General features: G+C 37.5%; 2 protein-coding genes across 4 annotated transcripts; one reads left to right on the forward strand and one right to left on the reverse strand.

Annotated features, from left to right (window-relative positions):
• Window positions 1–275: 275 nt before the first annotated feature.
• LOC149004011 (putative WRKY transcription factor 20) lies at window positions 276–10,383 on the reverse strand. 3 transcript variants are annotated; one of them, XM_089167638.1, is made up of 7 exons: window positions 10,115–10,201; window positions 8,764–8,943; window positions 6,057–6,630; window positions 5,778–5,946; window positions 5,527–5,685; window positions 980–1,532; window positions 276–738 (listed from the first exon to the last, which is right to left on the reverse strand). In XM_089167638.1, exons 2-6 carry the CDS (start codon window positions 8,896–8,898, stop codon window positions 1,025–1,027), a joined length of 1,545 nt encoding a protein of 514 aa, XP_089023764.1. In that variant the 5' UTR covers window positions 8,899–8,943; window positions 10,115–10,201; the 3' UTR covers window positions 276–738; window positions 980–1,024. The 3 variants fall into 3 exon arrangements, with proteins under 3 accessions (XP_089023764.1, XP_089023765.1, XP_089023763.1); XM_089167639.1 differs by lacking the exon at window positions 10,115–10,201 and adding an exon at window positions 9,327–9,990; XM_089167637.1 differs by having other exon boundaries at window positions 278–738; window positions 9,997–10,383.
• A 4,857-nt stretch (window positions 10,384–15,240) lies between these two features.
• Window positions 15,241–21,651, forward strand: LOC149004012 (putative yippee-like protein Os10g0369500). Its single transcript, XM_089167682.1, has 3 exons — window positions 15,241–15,727; window positions 17,225–17,333; window positions 20,159–21,651. The coding sequence occupies exons 1-3, from the start codon at window positions 15,585–15,587 to the stop codon at window positions 20,240–20,242; spliced, it is 336 nt and encodes a 111-aa protein (XP_089023808.1). The 5' UTR covers window positions 15,241–15,584; the 3' UTR covers window positions 20,243–21,651.
• The last annotated feature ends 20 nt before the right edge of the window (window positions 21,652–21,671 follow it).

The following is a 21,671-nucleotide window of genomic DNA, read 5'->3' on the forward strand; positions in this document are numbered from 1 at the left end:
CGTTTTTGAATTTAAAATCATTGTCAACGCAGAGCTGTTTTAGTGGTGAAACCAACACCTCTTAATAAAGAGGTTGTGGGTTTGACTTTTGCTGAAGCATATTAATATCCCAATCCCCCGGCTTAATAAAGCCCTTTTGTACCCAAAAAAAAAATCCTTACTTCACCTGCCTGTAAATATATTTTTTGGTTTTGGGTGAGACCATGTAGATATATCTTACCATGAAAGAGAAGCGTTAAACACAATAAAATTATAATCATCACTAATTATTTGAAATTTTTAAGGAATACCAATAAAAAAAACGGTAAAACCATTTCACAACTCTCTGATCCCACCTGCTGCCATCCAGAGAACTGATTATCAAATTTTCAATCCCTGCTCAAGAACTGGGGTCCTTAATTTTGCAGATAAATAGATCCTCACCATTACCTAGATGGTGTTCTTTGTAAGACCAAACCTCCAAGGCACATTCCCCTGATTGACGTGAGAAGTGGTAGAGAACGCTCACCATTTTGAGTAAGCATACTGCCATTAAATTCAACCAACGGCAAAACAAAGAATTCCTCAGTTTCACCCATATCGCTGCTCTTTACATGTTTTTGAGCAGAGCTTATGGAACTATAGACACATAAATATACAAAATTTTTATGAACTCCTTGAAACCGAATTCCGTCATGTTTTTGAGAATCAAACAGCAAGATCCCAAGCTAACCATCCAAAAGGCCGTATTTTGTTGATCTGCAATTATGAGTAGTCAAAAATAGATCAGAATTGCTCTAGTGAGTATAGAACTTCATGACTGCAAACCATTTATGTAAGCGTATTAGTTTCACATTTGTACTATGGCTAACAAAAGTTGAATCAAATATACCACAAGTGGCAGCTTAGAGGGTATTTTTAATTGCTTGGGAATTATCAACAAGACAAAAGCAACAACAGTTAATTTGATGGGAAACAATGAGATCTTGAATATACTTGCCTTCTGCAAAGAACAACTGCTGCTTTTATTTTCTCCCAGAAAATATTATGGACCCAATACTAATCTTCCAATTTTCTGTTGGTATGGGTTTGAGGAATGATTTAGAGGTTGTGTCTCAAAGCTAAAGCCTTCAACCCAGTCTTCTCTAGGTGCATACTGTTCTGAGCCACTCCTAAAGCCACCATAATATGCTGAAATAGGTGCTGGTTGAATTATCCTACCACAACCAGGACCAGGAATGTTGTGACTTTGGACATGCTGCATATCAGATATCTGCTGCTTCTCAATTGATTTATTTTCAGGAGTTGAGCTGAAGCCGACTCCAAGATCAAGGCTAATGGTATCACTCTCTTCTGACCTAGTCCTCAATGTGTTACTTAGAGCTGTGCTGTGAAGAGCAGTTCCAGCTGTATCATGACTACTATTTTTAGTAGCAGGTACATCATGGTTATGTTTCCCCTCATATGTGGTTATGATAGATTTTGGGTCATGTGATGCCCTCTCCACATGTTTCCTAACTGGGCATCCAGCATTCGTGCACTTGTAGTAACTCCTGCACAACGTAAGTGGGTTAAAAAATTACTACAAGTATCAGGCAACCAGAATAACAGTTTTACTCTAATAATCATCGAGATTTAAAAGATTCATCAGCATAGTTCATATATTGTAATTCCCATGTAATTTGAGTACAAGGAAGGTACTTCATACCCAGTATCTAAACTCAAACTTCAAACAATATAGTGATTATAGACATTGCTGCTTAATGGGTAGAGAAACATACGTATCACAGTAATCCTGCAAAATACAAAATTTGAGATGGATTGCAAGGTCAATGGTGATGGGCAAGAGGCGCAGACATTCGGGGTGCCCTCTCATTCTCGTCTCACCCTTCTCTTCCTTCTCTCTCTAGATCTGCCTGAGATGGCCAGAACCAGAGCAGAAAAATCCCTCCTAAAGGAGGCAAGATATGCTTGTTCTGCCTCTCTGTCTATCTCTTTCCTCTCCACAATCTCTTCTCTCTCTCTCTCTTCTCTCTCTCTCTCTCTCTCTCTCTCTCTAATCTGCCAGAGATGGCCGGTAGCCAAAGTAGGTGCTACTGTTCCGCCTCTTTTTGTCTCTCTCTTCCCCCTCCACCGTCTCTCCTCTCTCCTCTTTCCTCTCTCTATCTCCCTCTATTTTACCTGACATGGCCACTGAGGAAGAGATCTGCATTCCACCTTCTCTGTTTCTGTCTTCCCTCTCTCTCATCTCTTCTCTCTCTCATCTGAGAATAGCTGGAAGCTGGAGCAAACATATCCCTTTGGGAGAAGGGACACCTGCCTGTTCTATCTCCCATTATCTCTCTTCCCCTTTCGTCTCTCTCTTCCCTCTCTCTAAACCCCCTCGTTATCACCTCTTTCTGGCATGAACGAGTCTTTTCTCTCTGGTTCCATCTCTCTCCCCTGGCTTCCGCCTACTTATCCTCTATCTTCCTTTCTTTCTGCTTCTTTGCAGCCTTGCTGAAAGCCTCCCTGAGCCCTTCTCCCCTGCCCCTACTACCTCTGTTGTGCTATGCGGCTATGCCCATCTCTCTACTTCCGCTCTTGCCGCTTATTGATGCGAAGCTTTTGAAGTCAACTCTATTGAAGGAACCCCTCTGACTCAATTCTTTGCCACATGTGATCCTTGCTGATTCGAGAAGAACAAGAAATAGTGATGTTTCTAGGTTCAGCTCAGTTAAGCTTTGGCCTCTTGGCCTTGTTTTTTAGGTCCACTATTGCCTAATGCTTTGCAGGTTTGTTGTAAGGCTTTCTGCCACATATAGAGCCTTCTTGGTTCTCTTTGTATTCCCCTTACCGTCTTTCCTTTGGTAATGAATTATTTATTCATCCAAGAAAGAAAACTTATGTATCATTATTTAGGGACTCATTACTTGTAGGCGACTTATAAGTGATGCAGACAGAAAAAAGAAGAAAGGTAATTTTTCAGCCAACCAAGGGCACATGAGGGGGGTTATTTTAAAATTTCAAACTGTATTTTACAGGAAAAAGCACACTATCCAGTACTGTAGCACCTATGCCTAAACACAAGGTGGTTGATGAGCACATTTATGTGTGAAATCTTAGAGCATAAAGCATGCATTTTACACATTTAGAGTGTAGCTACCTTGGATTTTATGTTGTTTTGCAGATTTTAAGATTTTTCAAGATTTGAGCAAATATTTGGAGTCTAGGGTATGAAACATGCAATTTCACATGTCAAGAGGTCCGCTCAAATTCTCAAGTGTGAAAATGGGCCTAATTTGGAGCATGATGGGCTAGAGATGTGATTATGGGCCAACTCCAAAATATTTTAGAAATAAAGAAGCCAAATTTTGATCTACGGTTGAGATTAGTTAGGATTTTTATTTTATTTTACTTTATTGTAATTGAAAACTGTATGGGGCCCACAAGTAGTCAAAGATTAGGGTTTTCTATTTTTTCCATAGATTTTCTAGAATATTAGATTTTATTATTTCTCTCTCTCCCCACTTTCTATTTTGTTTACTTTATTATTTCCTTAAAAAACCCATTTTCTTTTGCTAATAAAATATATGTATTTTATTATCTCTTTCCTCCCCACTTTCTTCTCCACATTTCTACAACAATAATTTTTTTAATTATTTTTTTCTTTCCACTTATTCTCTCTCTATCTCTCTCTTTATTCCTTAGAGTTTCCAACAAAATTAGGTTTTCTTTATTTTTTTCCTGTTTCACTTATTATTGTTATTATTATTATTTTATTTCCTTATTTGTAATCATTTACTACAACAACAATAAGCCTTGTCCCAACCAAATGGGGTCGGCTACATGGATTCTTGCCCTCCAATCAGTTTTGTTCGAGGCCATGCTAGATACAAGGCCTAAGCTATACATATCCTTTTTCACCACTTCTCCTAAGGTTATCTTAGGTCTATCTCCTATAAATATAACCTCCCTTCTTAGACCTAAAAAAAACAACACTTCATTTCTCTTTAGTTTTTTTAGGTTGTCTACACTTTCTTTCTCTTTAGTTTATTTAGGTTTTCTTTAGTTCTTTGATTACTTTGTGGGATTCTAGTTTTTAGATTGAATGTTTAGGTTAAATTTTTATATGTAATGCAATGAATATTGAAACTGTTTAATTTATTTTATGCAAGTGTATTTATTTTCTTTTGATCAATGCAATTTTAATTTCAATTTCAATTTCGAGTTCAAGCTTCAAGTTTCGAGTTTATAATTTCAAGAGGATTCGTTTTTCTCTAGGTCTAGCAATTGCATATTTGGATCATTCCAGATCTGGTTGTTAGGGTTGGTTGAGATTCCAATCGATTGTTCAAGGATTATTTTTGTCATTCAAGATTCAAAAATGCAAGTAAGTAGCCTTCGTCAGTAATCTTCTCTTCCCCCCTCTATTCCCACTTCTGTCTACCCCTCCATATTCTTAACTTAGGATTTATTTTTCAACATTTATTTATTGTTCTCCTTTCCCCCTGGGTAATCAAATATGTCCACAATCGCGCCTCTCTTTGGTTAAGGTTTCTCTTTTCCTTTTATTGCTTTGTTATTTACTTTTTGCATTTTTTTCTCTCTTTAATATCCGTTCCCCCGATCGGTGGACTGTAAACTCGGCATTCCCTATTTCGTTGGTATTCAGATTACCAGTGGTCGCTAGAGACTACTTCGAAGTAAGAACCTACAGCTGGAACTCCATATTGAGAAGGCAAATCAAAGAGTTACTTACCTGTGGTGTTGAAGGTTGAAGAAGACGTCAGGGATGTTTTGTATGTCACCATCTTAACCTTCTACCCCAAAATACATTATTTTTCAACTAATTTCTTTTGCATTCCTTATCTATTACTATTGTCTAGTTCAGCCCTTATCAACAGAACGCCTATTCCTTTTGAATCATGTCCCTTCCATCTACATCATTGTTTGTTTAACAATTGGGTAGCCCCATAAGCAAATTTAAACTAATATTTTCATGTCCTAGATTGCATTACCAAGTTTCTGTTGGTGGGCATCTTGGCACATTGGGACTACTCAGTTCACTGACCCTCTCGGCTGTGTCTTTTTTCCATTCTTATGCTGATAGGTCTCTAACAAGTATTCCATTATTCATCAAAAAACCCAAACCTCATTTCTGTGATTTAACTTAAAGGGCAGGCTCCTGTTGCCATGGCAGCTGTGGAGGGTCATTACATATGCAGCCTTTACTCCCACTTCACAGAAAGGCTGGTTCCTGACTCAAAGCTGCGACACTAGGTTGCAATAGAGTAACCTTGCTGTTGCACCAAGATCCACCATCTGATATGGTGCACATTAAAGGAGTTACATGATTCTTCGGTGAACTAGGAACAGGTGTGTATAACTGCTGGGAGAGTGGGGGACAGGGAAAGGGAGAAAGAAGGTGATTTGGCTATGAAAAAAAATATGACTTTAGCTACACTTGAATGGCACTACATCCATGTAGACCAACCCTGTTCAATTGCAGTAATGTTTGATTTAGTTGAGTTGTATGCTGTAGAAAATAATGGGAAGAAAACTTACCTTGGATTTGGATTTCCTTTCACCACTTTCTGCCCATACTTGCGCCAGCGGTACCCGTCATCCAGTATATCAACTTCACTTTGTGTTTGCACAACAACACGTGGTTCTCGAGTTGGTTTACCCAGTGAAGTGACATCTAAACAACCAATATCCATTTTCCTGCTTAAAATTTGTTCCAGCAATTAGTACATGAGCTAAATGAGACATCGATCATAGAAAATCAATCAGGATATTGATTGAAGAATATACACCTCCTCTTTGACTCAGGATCATCTTCGTCATCAACCTCATCATTAATCCTGTTCGATTGTGCAGCTACACCCTCGACATCATCATCACTTGCTGTCACAGGAGAATGCACATGTGTACCATTTGGCTCAATCTGAAGAGATGTTTGGCCAGTCGCATTGCACGGTTTGTCTTCAAATATAAGTGTGTCAAGAAGACAAGAAAGGATTTAAAATCAAGTAATTTATTCACTAAAAGGAAGTCCCAAAATTGTGAATCATTAATGAAGATGTCCAATTTACCGTCTGCACTTGTTACGGAAGAAAATTTATCCAGTCTTTCTTCGTGGATGGACGAAAATGTACCAACAGCTAACCGGCGGCTAGGTTGAGGTTTAGGATGATCATGGCTACCCTTATATATAATATCCGTAATTTGCCCATCATAAGATCGTTCAAATTGCTTTTTCACTTGGCAGTTAGGATGTGTACATTTGTAATAACTTCGTGGAAATTCACTTCCTTTAACATGCTTTTGCCCATATTTCCGCCAGTTATATCCATCATCTGACAATCTTGTAGCCATGATTGAAAGATTGGTGTCTTTAGGATCTAACTGCAATGCTTGGGTCCTGCTATCTGATACTTGATTCTGTGGAAATTCACCAGAAGTAACTTGCACAGATGCAGCCTCCCTGGAATTGACCAATTGACTTGGTGGATGTGGAGCATTTATAGATAGTTTCAGTTCATGCGATGAGGCTGTCACATTCTCATATTCAGTTGAAAGTGGCTTCATGCATGATTGGGGCTGGCATTGACCTTGGACTTCCACAAATGATTCAGGCTGCAGTAGGTTGTTTGGGTCCGTAGAAGCCTTCAAAACAATGAAGAAAGTCAGGGAACTGATACCTGAAGAAAATGTTCAGAAGTATTTTCCATCACAGCAAGTATTCCGAAAATTATTAAGATACAATGTTTTAAAACTAAGTGTTTATCATGCAGAAAAGGAGAACAAATTATACAAAAGCACTAAATACATGCGAAACTCTACTGAAATTACATTCTAAATTTAAGAAAAGAACATTGCCAAGGTAGCAAACCCCCACCCACCCCCCCCCCCCAAAAAAAAAAAAAAAAAAAGACGCTTCTTTTGCAGGAGAATGAAATGAATACTTTCAAGTCCTCTATCTGTACTTATACTAGCTTTGAAGACTCACAAATCCTGAATATCTCTGCTCACCCAAAGGACGAGAGAAGCTAAGGATTTGCAATGAACATTTAACACCTAAATGAGTGGAGCAGGGATTTTGGAGGATGATGAGAAGTTTGCCAAGTAAAAAGTGTAATATTTTCTACACAGACTGCCTTGGTCATAACTCTTAGGAAGTCAGATTCAAAAAAGTGAGTTTTGTTTTCAGCATAGACCAGTCATGAGGCTCCTTTGTTGTAAGCCTCCCCCCATCACCAATTCCTACAACCTAACCAAGGGCAAAGCCAGGATTTAAAATTGAGGGGGGACAAGTACTGATATTTTAAACAAAACACAATGAATTTTCTTTCAATTGTCTTTACTGTTAAAAATTTTCTCCAATCGGGAGGACCAACTACTAAAACACATGGAATGAGGCTAGAGGGGAAATTTCAGGAAAAGGGAAGGGAATGGAGGAAATTTCAAATGGGGGGGGGGGGGGGGGGAGCACAAGTGCTGAAATTTCACCCATGGAAGAAGTGCTAGAAGAGAAATTTCAAAAAACCAGGAAGGGAGGGGAAATTTTCAGACAATGATGGGCCCTGGGGTATCTTTGCCCCTACCAGCAACAAACACGACAGCTCATTAATTCAATCTCAGAAATCCAGTTTCTTGCATCTAATTGAGCGTTGTAGCCAGATGTGCCTGTTCCTTTGAATCCGTTATCTTTACTATCGAGTTTTATTGAGATACTGTAATTTCTGTGCCAATTTTCGGGAAGAAAATAAGCCTAAACCCTAAACAATAATCATGCCACCAAAGTAATTGGAGGCCTTGACACTTTCTACAGTAAGAACATGGAAGGAGGAGACTTAAATTAAAAACAAAGGCCTCTGTTAAAATATTTGCTCCATCTGCTTTGATTAAATTTTACTTCAAATGTTATTCTACACTACCAACTACTAATATAAGAATGCATCACAATAATTTTCTTCCTTCTAGTGTTTTTTAATTCTAGCTAAGCAATTGAGATTCGTGAAATGAGTTCTTACCCATGGTCAATATTGTAAATGCTCAAAACTCTGACCATCAAATCAAGTTAGCAAAGATAGTCTGAGTTGAAAGAAGAAAACTAAATCAAGTAGCATTGCTCTCTTAGGAAAGACAATAGAGTTTATTAACCTGTAAAAGTAGATCTAACCATTTAACTGTTGATTCTAAGGCTCTGTCCATTTCCAACTAAAACCATATCATGGGTTTTACTTGAAACAAACAAAGCCTAACCAAGTTCAAGAAAACTACAACCTTTCCTTTTTTTTCTTTCTTTCTTTTTTGGGGCTTGGGGGGGGGGGGGGGGGGAAGGGGATTGCCAGGTAATGATTCAGTTTATCATTTGCTTCTACATGCTTCGTAATTAAGAAAGAATACTTCTCCAAATGATATGGCTTCTCTGAAAGATAGAATTACACGTTAACATTGTAATTCTGTACTTTTTTTGGTGGATAATAATATCGCAATTATTATGCCAAATAAGAAATGAGATCCAAATTTTTTAGACAAAAATCAACAAATAGTTTACAAACAATTGAGCAACTGGGAAATGGAAACATCATTAACTTTTTTTAATTTCCCACACAGTGTTTCGTTCATAATCAGCCTCCAAACTCCCCCTACCCCAGGAGTAAAGAGCTGGAGAGACAGGTTATCTAAATCAAACACTTATGATAGATTATATGAAGTGAGCCAAATCTAAAGATGATATTATATATTTAAGATGCTAGAACATCTTTAACCAATCAAACACTATATAGGCAGTACCAAATTTCCCAATGAGGAAAAGCCAGAACCCGAGATTGATCTAACATGGGGTTTAAACTCAAAGTCATCAGAAGTTCTTTGATTTGCAGTGTCTGTCGTAGAAGAGAATGTGGCAGTACCAACAGCAGGCTGCATGATTTGAGGCTTGGAAAATGTACCAGTGGTTGGGGAAGGTTCTACCTGCAAGAGAAAGAGGTGAAGTACCAAGAAGTTATTGATTAAGAAGACTCTTTGTGCAATTGAACCATGATGCAACATAATATAAAAGGAAAATGGAATCAACAGATTACTCATGGCCCCTATAGTACCATAACCAGAAACCATTACTCAATTTTCTGTTATATGAAAAAGGGAAACAGCAAGGAGAGAAAGAAACAACTGGGCAGCATCCTAAAAACAGCCATAATTCCCTTCTGCTGACAATAAAAATAAACAACACAGCAATCCAGAAACAACTTAGCATCCATCATGTGCAATCAATAGCAATAGCCAATAAGGCAGAGGAGTAAAAAGGGCAAAACAAGATACATAAGATGATTTCTGACAGACCCCTTACATATTACCTATTTGCTCACTTCTTTGAAATACTCCTACAATAATCTGTTGCCCACGTTTCTCAACATCTCTGTTAGGTTAACCAAATCCCCGTCCATGTAAACTCATCATTTTTCTACATGCATAAACCGCTGGACTGGGCCAAGACAAACACGATAGAAAGGAAGTTGCAATACACTTCCCTCAGAAACAAGAAAGGTGATAGACTTAAGAGAGAAACAGATTCTTAATGCAAGTCAATACAAAGGACAGGTATTTAAAAACGTCAGACGATAATATACCAGCATAAAGGAACCAAAACAGAATAGCGTAAAGCCAACAGCAGAATCTAACTAACGGCCTCAGCTGAAATCACCAACTTTTCTCAGTTCACACTCCAAAAGAAATACGAAACTATCACCATATATATACACCACTAAACACAACAAGATTCCAAATTTCCTATATAGTGAACACGACTGAAACAATATATCGAAACTTTAACCTTTAATGATGAAAGCATAAGATTACGTCCTAAAAACAGCAACAAGTGTGACAATTTATTTCCTAACAAGAAGGTGAGTGTGTAAGTGGGATAGAGAGTAGACAGTAACAAGTGATTCCATAGAAACCTAAAATCGTTAGATCATATCATTAAGAAATTAGAATTTGTCGATAAACGTAAAGAAAAGCCCTAACCTTCATGTTGGAGAGAAGAACAGGGGAATCAAGTAAAGTAGTGGGACTCAAGCCAGGAGGGATCGTCAAACAAGGAGATCGTGAGATAGGAAGCTTAGCAGGTGACATCAATTTATACCTAGCAGCGTTCGATCCGGTAGCTGCAATAGTTCTGCAATCCAATTTAGGTGGAAAATCACTTCCTTTCAAATCTTCGCCATCGAAGAAGTTAGTGGAGCTAGAAATGGATCCATTATCTCCATCAGAACCATCAAGTCGAAGCTCACAAGTAGCAGATCCTTGTCCGTAAGCCTTTATACATGAATCTTCAACTTCAAACCTGACATTCTCATCCATTATCAAGAACAGAATGATTGAAAGAAGACAGCAAAGTGTAGGAAGAAGAGATATGCGTGAAATGGAATTTAAGAGGAGGAACGAGAGAGACTATATTGTCAAATTTGTGTCTATGAGGGCATTTTGGTAATTGTATATCTGGTTGTTTTGTTTTAGTGGCTTTGTCAGAAGCTCAGGAGTCAGGAGACTTGAAGACTCTTTACCCTGTCAGGACGTGACGCAGTTGACTTGCCGTCTCTCCCTCACTTTATGAGTCAGCAGTTTACGATATTACCCTCAATTTTATTTTCTTTGTCTAAATCGTCTGTGAATCAAAATCGAATCAACACGCGTTATCAAATCGAACTCAACCGTTTGAACCAAAACCAACGTATCAATATTTGGTTATAATTCTCAAATGATTGAGAAATTTTCATGCCACCCTCTCAGTTATTCAATTTATCAATTAGACTGCCAATATGACAAAAAAATATCAGTAGCATCCTTGGTGTTAAGAAATCAAAGTTAGGTGCTTATGTAAATTAGTTAAATTTGTTGAAAAGCCAATAATACCCTTGAACGAAACCCTATCCTTGACTCATCTGCCTTTCTCTACCATTTGCAATTCTTTTTTTTTTCTTCCTCTTTTAGTATCTTCTTTTCTTAAAATGTGAAGGTTTACTCGAAGTAGATGAATAAAAACTAACTACACACTAACGGTTTTTGTGATAGAGGGTCTAATTGATATATTTGTCTTCCTTTACCATTTGCAATCACTCTTCTTTCATTTTGATATCTTTATAATTTCTATGCTCTCATAAATATTTTTTTTTTGTTTTTTCTTCTTAGGCATCTTCTTCTTTTAGAATTTGAGGATAATATTGAAAATAGATAAATAAAAAACAATTGAGACTAATGGTGTCTGTAATAAGAGGCAAGGTTTAGAGTATCCGTATCGAGCATCGTATCGGTTAGGTGATTTTAAGAAAAGGATCGTCCTGTATTGAGTATTGTATCGCTTGGCTAATGTATTTTAATGTAATTCAATGGAGAGACGTATCGAAATATATCGTATTGATTGGGTCAAATATGGATACGTATAGGCTAGTATCGTATGGTATTGTGGAATACTTTAAACCTTGATAAGGAGATCCGATAGCACAAGGGTGGCATTAATATTAAAAGTATCTCAGGGATTGCATTGAAGATTTTCAAAAATGAGACCTTTGTTTGTGAATTGGGTTCGGTTTAAATATTTCCTTTAATGGTTTAACCGAGAATAACCGGGTCGTACGAGCCGTTTTAAGAACCGATAGTAGTGTAGCGCCACTAGTCCCTCATTAATTATTTTTATTTGTCCAAACGTGTTTGAGGATTCTCAATCAATTTTTTAAAGAATATTTGCATTTAAAAATGCAATAAGCTTGATTTGGTGATTGTAGGAAAAACTCTTGCGTGAGGCTCCCATCTATAATTGGTAAAGGTGGATTTGGATTGATTTGAGAAGTATTATATTTAAAACAATATGTTTGCACAAATTTTGGCTAGGATGTGCAGGAATGTTACGATCTACTACTGATCTAAGGGTCTGTTTGGTTACATGAGTCTGAGAGATTTCAAATCTATGGAGTTATAATTTATAAAATTAGATGTTTGGTTGTGGAATAAAATATGTGGATTCATCCTAAAAAACTATTTGATCGACGTGATTTTTGTGAATGTGCAAATGTATAGCTTTTTTGAAATCTCTGGATTTCACCCATTACCCATAAATCTACAGATTCACGTTTTTAGTGTAAAAAGGTGAATCTCTAGATTTTATGAATTTAGAGATTTTTACAACCAAATGGGTATAATCAAGGTTTAAAGTATCCCACGATATCATACGATACTAGCCGATACGTATCCATATTTGACCCAACCCATACGATACATATTGATACGTATCTCCATGAAATTCCTAAATACATTGGGATCAATCTCGGGATACCTCTCTTAAAATCACCACCGATTGCTCGGAGACTTAAACCTTGGGTATAATTCTCAGATTCATGAATCCAGAGATTTGAAATATCTGGATTCATGTAATCAAACAGGCCCTAAAGGAATCTGACAACTCAAGTTATATGGATTATTTCTGTTTCGTCGTATCGAAAACTTTGGTGCCTTTTAGGAGAAGGCAAGAAAACTCATAGGCGCTCCTTTAATGGCAAACCTATACCCAAGGTTTAAAGTATCGGTATTGAGTATAGTATCGGTTATGTGATTTTAAGAGACGTATCGACCTATATCGAGTATTGTATTACTCTGGCTAATGTATTTTAGTGTAATTCAATAGAGAGACGTATCGTGTATTGTATCACTCTAGGTCTTGCTCCCAATTACTATCACCATGAGGTCTCCTCATAAGTAACATGTTTCCCAAATCCATGACTAAGACTGTTAACCTTAGAATGGCAGCAATAAACATGGTAGATGACCACGGTTTGAGTTTGGGACAAACAATCATTTTCCAATGACCCCCCCTCCTAGAGTATTACCAACATCACTGTCCATTCCTTCATTAACAATGGATTTCCCTTTAAATTTTTGTACACGTGATACATTAATGGTAATTCCAAGTTAACCGAACCATCAAGCAAACATTTTTTTGTTATAGTGGAAATCTGCATGGGTAAGCCTTCCACATTTGGTGCAAAGTAATTGCACTTCAAACTTGCACGATGAGTAGAACACATCACCACAATTATTTCTAATCACAACTTTGGTTTCAATTGGTTGTTCTAGATCTACCATCACTTTGGCTCTGGTTGCATCCTTTGGAAGACCCAACACTTTAGGTCAAGTTGGACATCAACAACTTTGCCAAGATTGTTAGCCGCTTCAGCCACTCGGTTCTTTGAGTAGCAGCCATCAGGGGTGTTATGCAATTGTACCCACAAGGTGATAGGGGGCGCAGGGTCACCAAGACGATAGTTGGAAGGAAAAGGAGCATGGGCGAAAGGAAGGATAACATGATCACTCCACCAAGGTGCTTGAGAAAAGATTTTGTTGTGGTGATCTTCAGACACAAATTCAGCAGCAAAGTGCCCTCCACAATAACACAGGATGAACGTTGCTCCTTGGCTATCCCAGGCTGAGATCAAGCGATCCACTAAGAATTCAACAGAGAGTTTAGGAAATACCATTGCATAACCAAAGCATGCAGTGGGTTTGGATTTGCTTGGCAAAAACATTGGGATTGAGCCTTCCACCGGCTTGGCACTAGCTGGCACTAGCACTAGCAACATGCCAAACCATAATATTGTTTCTTCTTCCATCTTCTCAAGGGTGTGATTGGCTAACAGAAGGGGAGCGACCAAGTAAGCCAGATTGAGAGGTGCTTTGGAGAGATGGTTCATGCGGGTTGTGAGCAAGGTTTAAAGTATCGGTATCGAGTATCGTATCGGTCAAGTGATTTTAAGAGACATATCGTCCTGTATCGAACATTGTATCGCTTTGGCTAATGTATTTTAGTGTAATTCAATGGAGAGACCTATTGAGATGTATCGTATCGATTGGGTTAAATTGGATACGTATCGGTTAGTATCATATGGTATCGTGGGTTACTTTACCTTGGTTGTGAGAGGAGCTGGAGCATTTGCAAAAAACTCAAGAGACCCCAAAGAGAAGAGGATAAGGTGAGTGAAAAGCATAGCTATCACTATGAAAGTAAAAGAAGAGAAGAAAGAGACATGATGCGCAAGAAACAAAAGATCTAGAAGTGGAAACAAAGGTGAGATGGGCAGTTGCAAGGTGGCTATAAAAAGGCCACAGAACGGGAAAAGGGGAAATAAATGACATCTAGGAGATGGGTGTAAGTTGATGGAGGGGTGTTTTGGACACAGAAAAATAGAGATAGGGATGGAATAGAGTTTTTTACTTACTGCCTCTTAAGTTGGACTGAAACTTTACCAAAAGAATTTCATTTATGCGAAACAAGGTCAAGCGAGTGGTCGAGAAGATTCTTGACCACAAGTTTCTATCTGGACCGCAGGTTGCACAGTAATTGTGCAACACTGAAGCAAGTTGCCATAATAAAAGATAGATTTTTTTTTGGGGGGGGGGTAAAATTCAACTACCATAATTACGGGGACATGAGATCCAAATTGTTGGATATACTTATTGAGCAGTGTTGCATCCAACAATTTGAACATGAACTAACTTATTAAAGGAAGCTATGAGCCAGCAGATAATAAACTAATATTGTTTCTCCCATTTGACATATACAATATTGGGCATGCACCGTGGAGATTCGTTGGTGATGTTGGATGCAACTAGGATCATCTGATCTAAAGATGATTTGGATCCGTCCAACGTAGCCATAAAAACCATGGCTTTTCAAGAGAGATACAAGTTATGATTTCCACAACAGGAAATTCATCTCATTAAGCATGATAAAGATTAAAGTATTGAGATTAGGGAAGGACTGAGTGGCAACCTAGGCCTCTGATGCCGTGTTAAGTTAAAATAGAAGAAAAGAAGATGAGAAAGACAATACAGAACTAGAGTGGCTTGAAAACAGTGTGCAACCTATGTCCATTATTGAATGAGTTCTTTCAATTGTTTATGAATTAAGGTGGTATATCTCTTATAGAAGTTTTACGTAAAGTCTCTAACTTATGAGTATCTAAATCAGAATTTGTTTTACGTTGGAATTTATTAAATCCTTATTGCAACAAGATATAGAGCTCTTTTGAATTTAAAATTTGAAACAAATTTTCTTTTCTTTTTTTATTTTGAGTTTTCCTCATCTAGAATTCATTTGAATTTAAATTTAAATACAAATTACTGGATTTTTTTTGGGGGTAATGAAATTACTGATTTAGTTGTTGAGGAGTGCATGTATAAGAAGAAAATTTAGTTCCCTGGGTCATGGGAATAGCAAAACACGAGAAAAGGTTGGGAAATTGGAAAGAGCGCAATACGCACCCTGTGAACTGTAGTGAAAGACCGTCTGAGATGTCGTCATTTCAACCCATTAGAAAGTCCTGGCGAATTATTGTATTTCGATTTTCCATTTCCGATCTCTTCGGTTAATTTCGATGATTCAGTTAGCAAATAGCCCTTACCTTTTTCAAATGGATTCATCTTGCGTTCGATTGAAGGTTTTCACACTTGTTCGTTTGGAATTTGTAGACAACAAGTGTTTGATTTAGCGTTTCAACCAGTTTCTCACAGAATTAATAGCGAGGTAGGATACAATTTAGGATTAGAGAAGCTCTGCAATAGTGATGGGGTTCCTTTTTCTAGAGTCTTTGTCTGGTCCGAAGATCTTCAAATGCAAATGCTGTAAGGTGGATTCCGCGTCTCACGATGATATTATCTCTAAGGATTTTCAGGGACGTTTTGGAAAGGCTTACCTTTTCAGGACTGTGTGAGTATCGAACCAGTTCAATTTGTTTGCTTTCTTCATCCTTAATTCGTTTTATAGATTTGTTGTTAAGATGTCTTATCTTTGTTAGAGGACAAAAGTCACGGCTATTGTAGGTAAAATTTACATTAATTCACGAATCTTTCTTAGTTTGTTCTTTGCTCGTGGGGATGCTTCATGCTTGTTAAATATGGGAATGCATTTAAACCTTGCATGTTGCGTATATTTCAGTGGAACTGTTAGTCTTTCTATCCCCTTTTTAACGATTCCCTCAATTGTTGTCAGTATATTTTTTTAATGGTGTCTTTCAGAGTTTTTTGAGTGCAAAATCTGTCATAGATGTATTAAAGAGTGGAAGAAAAATTACAGAACTTGTGCATGACACTAGTTTAGTTTTGATTTGAAATACTCTAGAATTGAAGGACTCTTCAAAATTGCTGTTAGAAATATTGGCCTATTTCCACTCCGTGGTTGGACGACCCTAGTTGTGTCCCCACGTGTTTTCCCTCTATTTGAATGGATTAACTTCACACCAAAAAAAAGAATTGAAGGACTCTTCAAAATTGCTGTTAGAAATATTGTAGCCATTGGAAGCATTAGCAAGCTTTCATAATTTTAGGAAATTATTCTTGTGGAGTGCCTACCTTTTTCTTCCTTGGACCTTTTTTTGATGGTGTTTTAATGATTCCTTTGGGACTCAATCTGTTGAAATGAGTTTGATTCATGTTCATTTACACATTTTCCTTTTTCTTTGTTATAAGTTTCCATATCACTTTATACTGGCCTTTATTTCTTCTTGTACTTCATGTTGAACTCAAATGGTTCCAAAAAAAAAAAAGAGACGCAATACTAAATCTTTGAATGACCTCGTTGTTGAGGAAGCCATATAGACGGAACATTTTTTTGGTGCATGTGGGAGTTGGACATACTGATCACTCATTGATTTAAAATTTCCAATAAAAATATCTCACAGATTATCTCTCCACATCAAACATGTCATTTTTTTTTTGGGGGGGGGGGGGGGGGGGGGGGGTTTGTTGTTAAGGGAAATAAATACTTGTTGTTAGAGGAAATAAAAACATATATTTATCTGACAGATGATTGGCTATGTGACTGCATTTCATGTTAATATTTCATAGCTGGAATATATCATTTGACATACAGAAGTGCATCGATTTGAAGTATTTATGGATATTAAAGGAGGGAAGGAAATAAGTTTATGGATTTGTTGTTAGCTAATAATGGTTAATGCTTTTGGTCTACCTGATTAGAATTGGAAAAAGGGGAATTTAAACCTTCATCGCCATCCGGGGAGGCTTGCCTCGGCGGTTACTTGGAGGTGCAGCTTAAAAACCAACTATTGGATGTGAACCCATTCATGCTTGACTTGTCAACTTGGGTTCAGTTCTCAACAATATATAGCCCACCAGCTTTTAGGTTTAAACTCTTGTTGGTTTTCTTTTTTCCTCAATTTATTTGTGCTGAAAATTTTCATTTCAGGGTGAATATTTTTCTTGGGCCTGTTGAAGAACGTGAACTCTTGAGTGGATTACATACAGTGAATGACATTCACTGTAGCTCCTGCCAACAAATGTTGGGTTGGAGATATGTAAGTTAAACCCAGATCTTCTCATTCCTGTTACTTTCCCCTTTATGTTCCCCCCCCCCCCATTGCACACCACAAAATCATACTGGTATGACAATATGTACTACATCTGGCAGGACATTTGACTCAAGTCTTTTTATCATTTATGATAAATTACGTACTCATTAGGCTTCATTTTAGTGGGCATTTGATTTCCTAGCAAATATGAAAGTGCATATGTTATCCTTGTGAGTACACTGAATCTTCAAAATGTGTTCACTCTCTATGCACCCAAATACTAACAGTTCTAATAGCTTTCAGTATCTCCAAAATGTGTTTAGTGTCTACACACCCAAATACCAACTGATTCTAACAGCCTCAACTATGGATCATGTATCTTTCTCTGTCTTTTTAATTGGATTGTATAAACCCTGTTATCCCCATCCTGCTTTCCAATGCTTACATGAAATTTAAAGTACGTATTTCAGTTGTGTTTTCTGGGAACCGCAACTATTAGTTTGTGTATTGTTGCCAGAGTGTTCCTTTTTTACACAATTTCTTATCTTGATGGGTAAGTTTTGTTGCACTGTGCCTCACATCTGATTCTAATCTTATATAAAACATGAATGGAAAATGAGGCACCTTTATAACCAGTGCTGGGTTTTTACAGTGTATCATGTAACTTTTTCTTATTTGTCTTTGGATATGTTGGATTATGCTCTCTCTTCTGGGTCTCTGTCTGATTGCAAGTAAGGAAAATGAAATAATTCAAAAAAGAATTTTGGAATCTTTTTGCAATGATGCAGGATGATTGTGTGAGTAACTCGAAATCCTACCAAATCTGCTAATTAAACTATTAAAGTGGACGTCTTAATGGGCCTATCAAATCCAAGAAATTTGTTGAAGATGGTAGTAAATTTTAATTACTAGATTTAGAAAGGGTTTTCTAATTACATAATTATTGTTGACAACAACAGGAACAACTCAGCGTTATCATAAGTTGCCTACATGGACCCTTCCAAAAAAAAGTTGGGGAAACCAACCAACATCCAAACAAAGGGAAATGCAAGTAGGACAAATGAAAACATAAGATAAGAAAAGTGAGATGAAAAAGGTAAAGAGTAAATCATAAAAATCGCAGCTACATGGTGTCGGTAAGATGGATCCTTGCCCTCAAATAGCCCTCATCAAATAGGTCTTACTTGTTAAGGGCCAGGTTATGCATGTCATTTTTCAAAATGTCACCTGTGGTCATTCAGGCGTACACCTTGCTCTTTTAGCTCCTTCAATCTGAATCAGATCACTCTTGGGCGCCCTCTGGTCTATGTCACATGGCCAAACCACCTCAAACAACCTTTTCAGGGATTGTCATTAATCAGGGCAACTCCCATATTGTGTGTTCTACACTTTATCCTTCCTAGTTTGCTGTTCATATTAACTTCCTTATCTTTGGGGGAAAAAAGCTTCACCATATGGCACTTCTTAACTGCCTGATGACCCACTCATACAATATAGGAGGCCAGATAACAGTCCTATGGAACTTCTCTTTTAGCTTTAAAAGAATGCGATGGTTAAACAATTCTCCGGCCCCAGCTCTCCATTTCATCTATTCTACTTTAATTCTACATAAGTCGTTATTGATACTGATTAGGTTAGTTTCCTTCTTTGCCTCCGTTTTAATATCTCTGTTCTTCTCTCTTCTTTCTACACAGATGGCCCTAGCAAATCCATAATAGGAAGACTGAGGTGTCAAGGGGCATGCAGTTGAGATGGCCAACTATTCACAACAAAAAGACACCCTATACAATGATCAAATGACCCTGTATGTCATAGAAATAGTTTCCCTTAGCTTCCAGAAGAGCCTTTTTTCAGATTATTTTTAACTTGTGTAGGATAATGTGTGTGATATAACCCCAAAACCTTTATCGTGTGAAGAAGACAACCAGGTCTTAGAGGGAGATTGAATTATATTTGCTTAAGCATATATTTTTCCTGCATGTACCTTTCCAAGTGAAAAGTTTGACATCACATCAGCAATCAATCTTGAGTTGCTACTTAAGAAAATGATGCTACATGCATTCTAGGTATTTCAGCCAGTAATGTATTTTTGGTTGGGAAGCAGGATTTCAATTCCAAGTCTCATTTGGCAAGGGGATAGATTTCTAAATTCGATCTCTGTTTTTGCCGGTCTCTTGTTAGAATTGTCTTAGAAGTCTTGGAGGAATTTAAGTGGGTGGTTGATGAGTACTTGACCGCTTAGCATTTGTTGGCAATTTAGTTGTGGATTGTCTTAGAAGTTGTAAAGATATTAAAGTGGTCTAGTTGACAAGAACAATGTATTAGTGGTAGATTGCTCATCTCTGGATTCATGTAACCAAACAGGCCCTTAGAGTTTCTGGATCCTTTGTACCAAGTGGTTCTGTTATTGCATCATTCATAGATCCCATGCATTTAACCCAGATATTGAGTATAAAGTATCATACATAGAACAATTACCTTGGATATTTAATTTTATTTGTTTTGAGTCAATTCAAATGGGAGTTTCAATGTCTCTTGGGGAAGAGAGAGATACAATACTTGGGAAACAAGTACTTTTCCATGCTAGGCTGGGTTTCCTTAAAGATTAATTTCATTGTATGTATGGATAGACATACAAGTGGAGCATCCTTCTACTTGTGTGCATGTATTTATTTTGTAACTAACGAAAAACAATGGGATCACAGCAAGTGGTTGTTGCCTTCTTAACCGATTCATTGTGATAGCTCTATGGGTTTAGCAGCACTCTTTCTACCAAGAAAGAAAAAATGTTTAGCAGCTTTCTTGTATGTTGATTCATTGTTATTTTGCAGGAGAAAGCTTTTGAAGAGAGCCAAAAATTCAAGGAAGGGAAATACGTTCTTGAGAAAGAAAGGATATTAAAAGAGGGTTGGTGATTCTTATAGAAGTTTCATGAGAAGAAAAATTAAGGATTATATCTCATCTTTCTTAGTCAGGGGTAGGGGTATTTAGCAACCAAACTGGAGTTGATTAGAGCCAGAATGTTTACTTCCTCTGTTTTTAATCCAGCTTTATAACTCACAATTTTGATGAAAATCTTCATTGAAGATACATAATCCATGTAAATTCAAGTTTTACTTAGACTGATGACGAGGTTTTTTCTTTTTAAACCATCTTTAGGATTTTGTACAGTTACAGGTATCAACGCTGGAATTTTATGAACTTCCCATGTTATAATGGATATCTACCCTTCCTGATACTTGAGGTTTGATGATGTCACTATCCTAATACTAGTTTAATGGATGAAGTAGCTCGGTGGTGCTTCGACATCTTTGCTCCTTATTTGTTTGACTTAATCCTTTATACCATTTTGGCTTTATGCCACCAGGATTTGTTATCCGTTTGCATTTGAATTGAAGCATGGTGGCCATCAGTTGTTTCGCTATGATGTTTGGTTTCTGACTCAAATTTCTCTTTCAATTTTGAAATCACAGGCAAACTCAAAGTTCTTTACTCTGGACTCCAATCCTTTCTTTGGGTACCCTAGATTACTTTCAATTTCCCAATCAGTTTTATTCCCTTCCTTTTTCGGGTAAGATCAATATCCCCATCTTTAAGTCAATAATATCCCACTAGTGCTCAACTGATGATCTGTTGGTATTAACAAACCGAGCCTACTAGAGTCCTTCCACCAGTTGAAGCAAGTGATGCAGAAATATGAGAAATGCTAGTAGATTTTACAAGAAATCATCCCATTGCTTTATATGAGAATGCAGATATCAAGAGATGTTTCTCTAAAATTACTCACATTCAGTATGGTAATGGTATTTTCCAGTTATCTTTCATGACTGGTGCCTCCAAAAGTAAACTATTCCTTGCTCTGAATGATTAAATTTCATAGGGTACAAGTAGCTGGTGCAACAAAGGTCACTCCCCATGGCAGACCACATGACCATGCATTTGGGTACCCAACCCAAAGCCCATAGCGGGACAACTGCAAAGTTGGCATACTCTGGAGGAGATCAAGAAGGCCAAAGGAAAATGCACTGGATCGCAAGAGTCAGCTGTGCATTAAAGGTCTTGATTACAAGGATACACACCTTCACAACCTGACACTCCTTTAGGCAGACCCGCGTGAAGAAATCCCAACAGGAGGTGATGAAGAAATCTAAATATCTTCGCATCTTGAACTTTTTTGGAGGCTAAGCATGGCTCGTAACCATCAGCAGGTGCTCGACTTAAAGGGGTAAAGAGGTACTGACAAGATATATCTTGTGGACCATGAATGCCACACCAATATAAATTCTTGTTCTCCCTGCTGATGAAATCCAGTATGTAATGGATGTCATCATAGACCATGAAGAC

The sequence above is a fragment of the Hakea prostrata genome, chromosome 9 (assembly GCF_041222555.1).
Source record: "Hakea prostrata isolate BN-2017 chromosome 9, UWA_Hpros_2, whole genome shotgun sequence".
Taxonomy (NCBI): domain Eukaryota; kingdom Viridiplantae; phylum Streptophyta; class Magnoliopsida; order Proteales; family Proteaceae; genus Hakea; species Hakea prostrata.